Here is a 13,796-nt window from a genome sequence, read left to right as displayed (position 1 = left end):
CAGGATAGTTAAGATGAATACGTGACTTAAGGAGTGGTGCAGGAGGGAGGGATTCAAATTCATGGGACTTTGGAACCGGTTCTGGGGGAGGTGGGACCGGTACAAACTGGATGGTTTGCACCTGGGCAGACCCGGAACCGATGTCCTCAGGAGAGTGTTTGCAAGTGCTGTTGGGAGAGTTTAAACTAATATGGCAGGGGATGGGAATCTATGCATGGAGACAGAAGGAAATAAAATGGGAGCAGAAGCAAAAGGTAGAAGTGAGATAAGGAAAAGTGGAGGGCAGAGAAATCAAGAGCAAAAACCAAAAAGGGCCACATTACAACATAATTCTAAAAGGACATAATGTTAAAAAAACAAGCCTGAAGGCTGTGTGCCTCAATGCAAGGAGCATTCGTAATAAGGTGGATGAATTAACTGCACAAATAGCTGTTAACGGACATGATGTAAATGAGATTACGGAGACAGGGCTCCAAGGTGACCAAGGCTAGGAACTCAACATAGAAACACAGAAAATAGGTGCAGGAGTAGGCCATTCGACCCTTCAAGCCTGCACACCATTCAATATCATGTATTTTCAGTATCCCATTCCTGCTTTCTCTCCATACCCCTTGATCCCTTTAGCTGTGAGGGCCACATCTAACTCCCTTTTGAGTATATCTAACGAACTGGCCTCAACAACTTTCTGTGGTAGAGAATTCCACAGGTTCACAATTATCTGAGTGAAGAAGTTTCTCTTCATCTCGGTCCTAAATGGCTTACCCCTTATCCTTAGACTGTGACCCCTGGTTCTGGACTTACCCAACATTGGGAACATTCTTCCTGCATCTAACCTGTCCAATCCCGTCAGAATTTTATATCTTTCTATGAGATCCCTTCTCATTCTTCTAAATTCCACTGAATATAAGCCTCGTCGATCCAGTCTTTCTTCATACGTCAGTCCTGCCATCCCGGAAATCAGTCTGGTGAACCTTCGCTGCAGTCCCTCAATAGCAAGAATGTCCTTCCCTAGATTAGGAGACCAAAACTGTACACAATATTCAAGGTGTGGCCTTACCAAGGCCCTGTACAACTGCAGTAAGACCTCCCTGCTCCTATACTCTAATCATCTCGCTATGAAGGCCAACATGCCATTTGCCTTTTTCACCGCCTGCTGCAGCTGTATGACAACCTTCAATAACTGATGTACCATGACACCCAGGTCTCATTGCACCTCTCCCTTTACCAATCTGTCACCATTCAAATAACAATCAGCACTCCTGTTTTTAATCATCAAAGTGGATAACCTCACATTTATCCACATTATACTGCATCTGCCATGTATTTGCCCACTCACCTAAACTGTCCAAGTCACCCTGCAGCCTCTTAGCATCCTCCTCACAGCTCACACTGCCACCCAGCTTAGTGTCATCTGCAAACTTGGAGATATTGCATTCAATTCCTTCGTCTAAATCATTAATGTATATTGTAAATAGCTGGAGTCCCAGCACTGAACCTTGCGGTACCCCACGAGTCACTGCCTGCCATTCTGAAAAGGACCCGTTTATTCCTACTCTCTGCTTCCTGTCTGCCAACCAGTTCTCTATCCACGTCAGTACATTACCCCCAATACCATGTGCTTTAATTTTGCACAGTAATCTCTTATGTGGGACCTTGTCAAAAGTCTTTTGAAAGTCTGAATACACCACATCCACTGGTTCTCCCTTGTGCACTCTACTAGTTACATCCTCAAAACTTTCTAGAAGATTTGTCAAGCATGATTTCCCTTTCCTAAATCCATGCTGACTTGGACCGATCCTGTCACTGCTTTCCAAATGCGCTGCTATTACATCTTTAATAATTGATTCCAACATTTTCTCCACCACCGGTGTCAGGTTGACCGGTCTATAATTCCCCGTTTTCTCACTCTCTCCTTCTTTAAAAAGTGGGGTTACATTAGCTACCCTCCAGTCCATAGGAACTGATCCAAAGTTGATAGAATGTTGGAAAATTACCACCAATGCATCCACTATTTCGAGGACCACTTCGTTAAGTACTCTGAGATGCAGACTATCAGGCCCTGGGAATTTATCGGCCTTTAGTCCCATCAATTTCCCTCACACAATTTGCTGACTAATATGGATTGTCTTCAGTTCCTCCTTCTCGCTAGATCCTCGTTCCCCTCGTATTTCCTGGAAGGTTATTTGTGTCTTCCTAAGAGAAGACAGAATTTGTTCAATTGGTCTGCCATTTCTTTGTTCCGCATTATGACTGGACCTGATTCTGACTGTAAGGAACCTACATTTGTCTTCACTAATCTTTTTCTCTTCACGTATCTGCAGAAGCTTTTGCAGTCAGTTTTTATGTTCTCTGCAAGCTTACTCTCAAATCCGATTTTTCCCCTCCTAATTAAACCCTTTGTCCTCCTCTGCTGAATTCTAAATTTCTCCCAGTCCTTAGATTTGCTGCTTTTTTTGGCCAATTTATATGCATCCAGGGGTATTCAGGAAGGACAGACAGAAAGGAAAATGAGGTGGGGTAGCATTACTGGTTAAAGAGGAGATTAACGCAACAGTAAGGAAGGACATTAGCTTGGATGATGTGGAATCTGTATGGGTAGAGCTGCGGAATACCAAAGGGCAGAAAACGCTCTTGGGAGTTGTGTACAGACCACCAAATAGTAGTAGTGAGGTTAGGGATGGCATCAAACAGGAAATTAAAGGATGCGTGCAATAAAGGTACGACAGTTATCATAGGTGACTTAATCTACATATAGATTGGGCTACCCAAACTGGTAGCATTGCGGTGGAGGAGGATTTCCTGGACCATGATTTTCTAGACCAATATGGCGAGAAACCAACTAGAGAGCTGGCCATCCTAGACTGGGTGTTGTGTAATGAAAGGGGATTAATTAGCAATCTTGTTGTGCGAGGCCCCTTGGGGAAGAATGACCATAATATGGTAGAATTCTTCATTAAGATGGAGTGTGACACAGTTAATACAGAGACTAGGGTCCTGAACTTAAAGAAAGGTAACTTCAATGGTATGAGATGTGAATTGGCTAGGATAGATTGGCGAATGATACGTAAAGGATTGACGGTAGATAGGCAATGGCAGACATTTAAAGATCACATGGATGAACTTCAACAACTGTACATCCCTGTCTGGCGTAAAAATAAAATAGGGAAGGTGGCTCAACCGTGGCTAACAAGGGAAATTAAGGATAGTGTTAAATCCAAGGAAGAGGCATATAAATTGGCCAGAAAAAGCAACAAACCTGAGGACTGGGAGGAATTTAGAATTCAGCAGAGGAGGACAAGGGGTTTAATTAAGAGAGAGAAATTAGTGAATACAAATGTCGGTACCTTGCAGTCAGAATCAGGTGAATTTATAATGGGGAACAAAGAAATGGCAGACCAATTGAACAAATACTCTGGTTCTGTCTTCACGAAGGAAGGCATAAATAACCTTCCAGAAATAATCGGGGACCGAGGATCTAGCGAGAAGGAGGAACTGAAGGAAATCCTTATAAAGCGGGAAATTGTGTTAGGGAAATTCATGGGATTGATGGCCGATAAATCCCCAGGGCCCGATAGTCTGCATCCCAGAGTACTTAAGGAAGTGGCCCTAGAAATAGTGGATGCATTGGTGGTCATTTTCCAACATTCTATCGACTCTGGATCAGTTCTTATGGATTGGAGGGTAGCTAATGTAATGCCACTTTTTTAAAAAAGGGAGAGAAATCAGAAAATTATAGACCGGTTAGCCCGACATTGGTGGTGGGGAAAATGTTGGAATCAATTATTAAAGATGTAATAGCAGCGCATTTGGAAAGCAGTGACAGGATCGGTCCAAGTCAGCATGGATTTATGAAAGGGAAATCATGCTTGACAAATCTTCTACAATTTTTTGAGGATGTAACTTGTAGAGTGGACAAGGGAGAACCAGTGGATGTGGTGTATTTGGACTTTCAAAAGGCTTTTGACAAGGTCCCATACAAGAGATTAGTGTGCAAAATTAAAGCACATGGTATTGGGGGTAATGTATTGATGTGGCTAGAGAACTGGTTGGCAGACAGGAAGCAAAGAGTAGGAATAAACGGGTCCTTTTCAGAATGGCAGGCAGTGACTAGTGGGGTACCGCAAGGTTCAGTGCTGGGACTCCAGCTATTTACAATATACATTAATGATTTGGACAAAGGAATTGAATGTACTATCTCCAAGTTTGCAGATGACACTAAGCTGGGTGGCAGTGTGAGCTGTGAGGAGGATGCTAAGAGGCTGCAGGGTGACTTGGACAGGTTAGGTGAGTGGGCAAATGTATGGCAGATGCAGTATAATGTGGATAAATGTGAGGTTATCCACTTTGGTGGCAAAAACAGGAAGGCAGACTATTATCGGAATGGTGACAGATTAGGAAAAGGGGAGGTGCAACGAGACCTGGGTGTCATGGTATATCAGTCATTGAAAGTTGGCATGCAGGTACAGCAGACGGTGAAGGCGGCAAATGGCACGTTGGCCTTCATAGTGAGAGGATGAGAGTACAGGAGCAGGGAGGTCTTACTGCAGTTGTACAGGGCCTTGGTGAGGCCACACCTTGAATATTGTGTACAGTTTTGGTCTCCTAATCTGAGGAAGGACATTCTTGCTATTGAGGGAGTGCAGCGAAGGTTCAGCAGACTGATGGCAGGACTGACATATGAAGAAAGACTGGATCGACTAGGCTTACATTCAGTGGAATTTAGAAGAATGAGGCGCGAACTCATAGAAAGATATAAAATTCTGATGGGATTGGGCAGGTTAGATGCAGGAAGAATGTTCCCGATGTTGGGTAAATCCAGAACCAGGGGTCACAGTCGAAGAATAAGGGATAAGCCATTTAGGACCGAGATGAGGAGAAACTTCTTCATTCAGAGAATTGTGAACCTGTGGAATTCTCTGCCACAGAAAGTTGCTGAGGCCAGTTTGTTCGATATATTCAAAAGGGAGTTAGATGTGGCCCTTACGGCTAAAGGGATCAAGGGGTATGGAGAGAAAGCAGGAATGAGGTACTGAAGCTGCATGATCAGCCATGATCATATTGAATGGTGGTGCAGGTTCGAAGGGCCAAATGGCCTCCTCCTGCACCTATTTTCTATGTTTCCAGATAAACACTGGCCTGGCCTTTTTTCATGCTGTTAATTATATATAATTTTATGCAATATAGCACCTTTCACGTCTCAAACCACTTCACAGCCAATTAAGTATATTTGAAATCTAGTCACTGTTATAATGCAAGGGAATGCAGCTACCAACTTACATACAACGTCCCACAAATAACAAATAATCTCTTTTTGCTTGAGGGACAAATGTTGATCAGAACACTAGTTTAATACTGCAGACTTGCATCGGAAATCAATACAATTCCCTACTACAGCTCTCACTGAAGAAACTAAAAAAAGTGTTTTACTGTGAACAAACAGGTACATGGCTGCCCTCAGAGTTTAAATTCTTGGAACTGCTGCTTTGAGCAAGGATAAAAAGTAATCTTGCAGTTAAAGTAACTCCAGTCAGCACACTCTGGGCACAAAGTTTGCTTTTGCACTACTGCATATAGTAGTGTGCAGCCACTCAGATCTGTGTGTTTAATGCTGACTTAATAAAATGTTTAAATTATATTGCTGAAATGCTTACTTTTAGCATCTTCCAAAAGCAGAGCACATTTGAATTCCAAATCCGGCAATGTACATGACATGAATTTTCAAGCAGTTTTTTCTCTCGGATACAAAAAAAAATCCTTTTGCCCTTTGCCTACCAAATTCTACCAAACGAGCATGCTACTTGTGTGCTACGTTAGCTACTCGCTGATTCGCACCATAATGCAATAAGAGGAGGTAACAAAGAGGGTGGGTGAGGACAGTGCAGTTGATGTGTATATGGACTTCCAAAAGGTGTTTGATAAAGTACCACATATTCAGCTTGTTAGTAAAATTGAAGTCCATGGGATAAAAGGGTCAGTAGCAGCATGGATACAAAATTGGCGAAGGGATGGAAAAGAGAGGGTAGTGGTGAACAGCAGTTTTTTGGACTGGAGAGGGGTATAGATCCCAAGGTTCAGTAGTAGGACCACTGTTGTTTTTGATAAACATTAATGACTTAAACTTGGGGGTCTCGAAATTTGCAGATGTGCAGTAAACAGTGAGGAAGATAGTTATAGACTTCAAGAGGACACAGACAGGCTGGTGGAACTGGCAGACACATGGCAGATGAAATTCAATGCAGGAAAGTGTGAGGTGTTATATTTTGGTTGGGAAAATGACCATACAAATTAAATGGTACAATTTTAAAAGGGGTGCAAGAACAGAGAGACATGGGGATGTTTGTGCACAAATCTTTGAAGGCGGCAGGGCAGGTTAACAAAGCAGTTAATAAAGCATATGGGATCCTGGGCTTTCTAAATAGAGGCATTGGGTACAAAAGCCAGGAAGTTATGCCAAACCTACATAAAACACTAGTTCAGCCCCAGCTAAAGTATTGTGTCTAAGTCTGGGCACCACACTTTAGGAAGGACGTGAAGGCTTCAGAGAGGATACAGAAGAGATTTATTAGAATAGTTCGAGGGATGAGGAAGTACAGTTACGAGGACAGACCGGAGAAGTTGGGATTGTTCTCCTTGCAGCAGAGAAGGCCAAGAGAAGATTTGATAGAGGTGTTTAAAATCACGAAGAATTTAGATAGAGTAAATAAAGACAAAGTGTTTCCAATGGCTGGAGGGTCAACAACCAGAGGACACAGACTTCAGTTGATTGGCAAGAGAACCAGCAGCAACATGAGGAAAACTCTTTTTTTTCCGCAACGTGTGGTTAAGATTTGGAACACACTGCCAGATAGCGTGGTAGAAATAGATTGAAAAGTAACTTTCAAAAGGGAATTGGATAAATACTCGAAGGAGGAAAAACTGCAGGGAGATGGGGAAAGAGCGAGGGAGTGGGACTAACTGGATTGGTCTTTGAAAGAACTGGCACAGGCTCGATGGGCCAAATGGCCTCCTTCTGTGCTGTACTATTCTATGATTCTATAATTCTAAGCTCTGAGGATTCTTGGGAAACTTTTACCAATTATGCCTCATGCTGCCTAAACACTGATTTCAGAAAGCTAACACTAACACGTTTGAGAAAATCTTGACAGGTGACATGTATGAGACCTTAAATGTTCCTCCTTCAATTCTTTTTTTGTTTTTGAATACATATTTTACCTACCTTACAGCAAGAGGGGTTGCAGGTTCAACTTTTGGTTTCTGTTTCTGCACCGTCTCTTCGTCATGCTTGCTTTTCCAACCAAGCCATCCACTGGAAAATGCACCAAGAGATTCTCATAACAGTCTGGTAAGTTTTAGGCAGGATGAAAGTCTGCCAACCAAGCATTTACTTATTTTAAATTATCACCTCAACACAGTTTACAGAACCAAACACTCTACATTCCTGATCATTCATCAGCCAAGGCAAGACACTCACATTGAACAAAACTCATTAAAGTTTTATCATGGTCAACAATAAATCTTTCATGAATATAATTCTATTTAAAGCCTTTCCAATACATTTTACATTTTTGCTCTAACTACATGACTCCATCATTAAACAAATTATTAACTTTGTGTAAATTCCCATTTTTTAAAAAACATTAAAATTTTCAAACACAAGACCTGGCAAAGGACAAGTGCATTAGACATTCAGATAATCCAACATTTATCACAGGCAACATTCAGGAAAGCTGATAAAAAATTAAAGTAAGAACATGAACAGCTACTCAAGGTAACCCAAAGTGACCCCAATGCAGCAGGTGACCATCACATATTGCTCATGAGGACACAAAACAACCGAGAACCTCGGAGGCTTGCATTCCCTAACTGGAGGGAAATATCTTAAGACTTACACGGTCATCTTTTCTCCAAAGTACAGCCTAATAATTCATTTTGCAACATGCAAAACAAAATAGGGTGTAATTCAAAGACAAAGTTAGTTTAAATCTTTATCTGGAAGAGGTGAAAGAATGTGTCAGCACGTGCACCCGCACGAGGTGATATCCAGGAGACCACGAAAGCCAGAAGTCGCTGCATAAAAAGCAAATATCCCCATAGACTTGAAATCACCACCCTCCCCCTTCTTACAGGCATATGAGAGAATTGTATTATGGCCATTTATGACACTTAGCTGGACTGTGGCATTCCACATACAGTGCTCCAAAAATAGAGCTTATTTGAAGCAATTTGGCATGTAGTTTCAAAACTCAAAAATTATCAAGCAGCAGCTACAGTGCAATTTAATAAAAAAAACAACAAACCTAACTGCTTTCTTACCTAGCTGCATTAAATAAGGCTGATGTGAGCTTGCTGGCAACTGCTAAAGCAACATGCGATAGCAATGGCTGGGTGCTACCCTGTAACAAATCAAACAGATAATGTTTCATCAAAATGGTAGAAATGTCCCGAGGGTGCTGTACCTTTTATTTAATAATTGCTTTTCAAACGTTACCAGCAGAAAATGAGCTTAAGTTGGAAATTATTTAATTCTATATTGAAAATAAATTACATTCAACACATGTTCAAATAATGGATTATTTGCTATTTACAGAGATCTATTTAGATACATAGATGTTCTAAAATCAAAATCTTAAAACTGAAAGAAAGTCATATGAACACACACCTCCAAAGCATAGAAGAAACCTGCGAATGGACCAGAACCAACCGTTACGTATTCTGACATGGCTGGTGGGCTGCTTTTTACAGTAGCATTAAATCCACCTAAAACAGAGGCAGTCTTCAACTGATCAAATGGACAAAGTGTCATGATTCCTGATGTAAAAGAAAAAGAAAAGTTATGACACAAATACATGAAAGCATGTTCCACTCTGCAATAAAATCATAAAAAGGGGATAATTACTCCAATATTAGCTTCTCAGTCGGTTTTGTTCATTCTTCCTCGAATAAACTCTGGCATGGGCCAGTTGGGATGAATGGCCTGTTTCTGCGCTGTAAATACTATGCAACTATTTTTATGTAACTGAGTGAGGCATAAAAAGAAAATCTCAGCATCTCAGATACATTGTAAACAGATCTATTGAGATATATATCATCATCATCATCATAGGCGGTCCCTCAAAATCGAGGAAGACTTGCTTTCACTCAGTGAATTCTCAGGTGACTGGACAGTCCAATGCGGGAATTACAGTCTCTGCAACTGGTGGGGCAGTGGTTGAAGGAAAGGATGGGTGGGACTGGTTTGCCGCACGCTCCTTCTGCTGTCTGCGCTTGCTTTCTGCATGCTCTCGGCGATGAGACTCGAGGTGCTCAGCACCCTCCTGGATGCTCTTCCTCCACTTTGGGTGGTTTTGGGCCAGGGATTCCCAGGTGCCGGTGGGGGGGATGTTGCACTTTATCAAGGAGGCTTTGAGGGTGTCCTTAAAACATTTCCTCTGCCCACCTGGAGCTTGTTTGCCGTGTAGGAGCTCAGAGTAGAGCGCTTGCTTAGTGAGTCTCATGTTGGGCATGCGAACAATGTAGCCCGCCCAACGGAGCTGGTTGAGTGTGGTCAGTGCTTCAATGCTGGGGATGTTGGCCTGAGCGAGAACACAGATGTTGGTGCGTCAATCCTCCCAGTAGATCTGCAGAATCTTGCAGAGGCAGTGATGGTGGTACTTCTCCAGCGTTTTGAGATGTCTACTGTACATAGTCCAGGTCGATGTCCCAGTGTAGCCTTCGGTCGCCTGAGGAAGAGAATGTTTGAAGACGAGGACCTCAAATCTGGCACCAAGCTTATGGTCTACAGGGCAGTAGTAATACCCACCCTCCTATATAAGAACCTAAGAAATCAGAACAGAAGTAGGCCATACGGCCCCTCGAGCCTGTTCCGCCATTCAATAAGATCATGGCTGATCTGATCATGGACTCAGCTCCATTTCCCCGCCCGCTCCCCATAACTCGTTATCGATTAAGAAACTGTTTATTTCTGTCTTAAATTTATTCAATGTCCCAGCTTCCACAGCTCTCTGAGGCAGTGAATTCCACAGATTTACAACCCTCAGGGAAGAAATTTCTCCTCATCTCTGTTTTAAATGGGCGGCCCCTTATTCTAAGATCATGCCCTCTAGTTCTAGTCTCCCCCATCAGTGGAAACATCCTCTCTGCATCCACCTTGTCAAGCCCCCTCATAATCTTATACATTTCGATAAGATCACCTCTCATTCTTCTGAATTCCAATGAATAGAGGCCCAACTTACTCAACCTTTCCTCATAAGTCAACCACCTCATCCTCGGAATCAACCTAGAGAACCTTCTCTGAACTGCCTCCAAAGCATCCTTTCGTAAATATGGAAAGCAAATCTGTATGCAGTATTCCAGGTATGGCCTCACCAATACCTTGTATAGCTGTAGCAAGACTTTCCTGCTTTTATACTCCACCCCCTTGCAATAAAGGCCAAGATACCATTGGCCTTCCTTATCACTTGCTGTACCTGCATACTATCCTTTTGTGTCTCATGCACAAGTACCCCCAGGTACCGCTGTACTGTGGCACTTTGCAATCTTTCTCCATTTAAATAATAACTTGTTCTTGGATTTTTTTTCTGCTAAAGTGCATGACCTCACTTTCCGACATTATACTCCATCTGCCAAATTTTTGTCCACTCACTTAGTCTGTCTATGTCCTTTTGCAGATTTTTTGTGTCCTCCTCACACATTGGCTTTCCTCCCATCTTTATATTGCCAGCAAACTTGGCTACGTTACACTCAGTCCTTCTTCGAAGTCGTTAATGTAGGTTGTAAATTGTTGGGGTCCCAGCACTGATCCCTGCGGCACCCCACTAGTTACTGGTTGCCAACCAGAGAATGAACCATTATCCCGACTCTCTGTTCTCTGTTAGTTAGCTCAGATATATATAATATATGTATATGTTATATAAATAAACTGATTTCCAAATGATACTCAAGTAAAGCTGTTTTCAGCATTGCAAGAATAAAGGTGAATATGCATTTATATGGAACTTTTTGCATCATCAGGATATTCCAAAGCTCTACAGTCAGTTAATTACTTTTCAAGTCTGGTCACTCTTTTTAATGGAGGCAAAAATGGCAGCCAATTTGCACAGAACAAGATTTCACTAACCACACTGAAATAAATGACCAGAACACATAAATGACGTTCAGATGACCAAAACATCTGAAGTCAAATCAATAAAGAGGAAATCATCTCCTTGAATAATGGAATGCAAATCCTGAAGAAAATGTTAAAATTAGATGCAACACAATTCTCCAGATTGGAAATATCAAAAATACGTGGCTGCAGAATTGGGAGCCACAATTCACTTCTTAAAAACCACAGTGAACCAAAGGAAACATTCATCCAATAGTTAATGAAACCAAATCATGGCACTGTACCACCACTCATGAACAAAAATGTTATTTCTGGTGGATGTGTTCAGAGACACCAATTGTTGACATCAGATTCAACATTATACTGCCAGGTGTGGAGCAGATGTTTATTAAAACGTGAACCCGATAACAGTGTGCAGAAAATAAAGGGTAAAGAACCTAATGAAAATCATTTTCTTTCTCCTAAAGTAGCTATTATCCGACAGTGCAGTTTACTGTGTTTTTTTTGCAGGTGAGGGAAAAAGAACAAAGAAGAAAGCAACACAAATGTGATCCAGAAACACAAATGATAAATGATAGTGAAGGAGGGATTCTCACTAACTTCAGGAATTTACACATGACTCAAGCTATTGGCTATTTTACAGGTTCTTGCCAAATCAGAATTTCCTTTTCCATCAAATTTTATTTTGAGCTTTTACCCTGTACTTGAGCAAGTTTTACCAATCAAATAGGCAATCAGTCTGAATTAGCTCCACAGATGCTGGCGGTGCTACTACACGTTGAGCCACTTATGTACATTTGCCGCAAGATTCATTTCCCTTGCTAGACTATATGCTGACATCTACTGTGGCGTTCATGGTGATTGTCCTTCACTTTGGGCCAGCATCTCATCTCTAGCCGATAATCAGTATCTCCCACACGAGTAAACCGAGCTGCTAATGTCTGCAAATATCATTGACCAAAAGCCTCATGAAACACGGCTACTTTTTCTATGAATGGATTATTTTATCACCTATGCTTGCATGGTCCACTATCATATCAACATCCTGCAGGCCCCATTTCTTGTAAGTTAATGGTGGAGGTTGTATGTTCTCAGCACCTGAAGCTGCAGCTGTAAGAAAGTACAACATATCAAGACAGTTAGTAAAATATGTTGCTATCTGAGGAATCTTCTGGTGTTATTTGTTTTGTGCAAATAAAATAAAATTAGTCTCACAAAATTCACTTGTTAGAGGAGGATAGTTATACAATACAAAAACAAATCTTGCTGGAGATACCCTAATTTTCATTACTGGGTTACTACCAAATTGTCGAATGCTATGATGCAAGGGAGCCCCAAAATGGCAAGTCTCGATAGCTCGGTGTGGTGGGAAGTACTCTGGAGAGGGTCTCTTCGGGTTTGGGAGAACAGGTTCAGAGCTTGACTTCTAGTTGCAGCGGAAGGAGGGCTGTATGATAAAAAGTCTTCCTTTTTAAAAAAAATAATTCTCGGAATATAGGCATTACTAGCAAGGCCAAAATTTATTTCCCATTTCTAGTTGCTCGAGAAAGTGGTGGTGAGCCTTCTTGAACTGCTGCAGTCCGTATGGTGATGGTACTCCCACAGTGCTGTTAGGTAGCGAGTTCCAGGATTTTGACTCAGCAACGATGAAATAGTTTTCCTTAGTAGTGAGTGCTGAGTACTTATTTTAGACATAATTCCTCTGATAATGAAGCAGCCCAAGCTAGGGCTCTCAGGATCTTGCAGCACCTGGAGTGGGGTCCCAGGGTGTGTACTGCAGTCACCTTACCTGAAAACACACATAACCTGCCACTGGCAGACCCAAGTTATGCTCCTCTCTCATCACCCTACCTGGCCATGGCCTCCTCTCCAACCTTCCACTTCTACCATTTACCTGCCAACACAACTGACAAATGCCAGTAGGCCTGGCATCCAACAGTATTTTAAGAGGACAGCATAGGGGCAAACTGCAAGGGTAGACTATGCAAGACCTACAGTGTAGTAAACATTACAGAAACAAGCAATTAAATTCAGAAAATAAAAATCTAATAATCCTTCAGTAACAAAACTGAAAAAAGGTTTTCCATGTAGATGAATAAATGGATTGTAATGATTTTAAGATGACTCATATTCCAATTGGAGTAACGGCATTGTTTGAGCATGTCACAATTTATCTTTTCTGCACAATGTGGCAAAAACATCAATATAATCCATGCCTACAGCATTTCTATTTCTGGCAGTTTCACTTATTCCAGTGTATAAGCCATATCAAAAAATCTGCCAGCTACTTCATAGGTCAGGTTTAAATGGAGAAATCTTGGATTTATGATTCATAGGTATGTTACATTAGATTTAATTTATGCAATTTATAACAGATTTCTTCATAGAAAACTGTAAGCAGAATATAGTTTTTAAATTATGCATATTTTAGCATAGCCATGATTGAAACATCAGGCATCTTAAAAGGAACACAGAACATTATTTCAGTAGGTTTACCTTTTCTGGAAACTACATAATGACAAATTATAAATTTTCTGCCACTCAAAACAGAACTTTGTACTTGGCTTCAGAATTACTGATGCAAAATATCCAGTTATAAGGAATGGATGCTAATGCAACGGAGGTTTTCAAGCTCAGACTCCGGGGACCCCAGGGATTCATGAGAAGATTCAAGCCTGTGCTTTGAATACAA

The 13,796-nt window shown here is 41.5% G+C and overlaps 1 protein-coding gene across 1 annotated transcript in view; it reads right to left on the bottom strand.

Annotated features, from left to right (window-relative positions):
* The window catches only part of rab3gap2 (RAB3 GTPase activating protein subunit 2 (non-catalytic)), a 127,667-nt gene that overhangs the window by 83,547 nt on the left and 30,324 nt on the right, over positions 1 to 13,796 (bottom strand). The window contains exons 9-12 of the mRNA XM_070889431.1: positions 12,116 to 12,214; positions 8,660 to 8,808; positions 8,314 to 8,393; positions 7,217 to 7,306 (exon numbers count right to left, since the gene is read on the bottom strand). Coding sequence (XP_070745532.1) covers positions 7,217 to 7,306; positions 8,314 to 8,393; positions 8,660 to 8,808; positions 12,116 to 12,214 — 418 coding nt within the window. The remainder of the gene's footprint in view (positions 1 to 7,216; positions 7,307 to 8,313; positions 8,394 to 8,659; positions 8,809 to 12,115; positions 12,215 to 13,796) is intronic.

Source organism: Pristiophorus japonicus, chromosome 9, assembly GCF_044704955.1.
Source record: "Pristiophorus japonicus isolate sPriJap1 chromosome 9, sPriJap1.hap1, whole genome shotgun sequence".
In the NCBI taxonomy this organism is placed as follows: domain Eukaryota; kingdom Metazoa; phylum Chordata; class Chondrichthyes; family Pristiophoridae; genus Pristiophorus; species Pristiophorus japonicus.
This window is presented reverse-complemented; position numbering and strand designations above follow the sequence as displayed.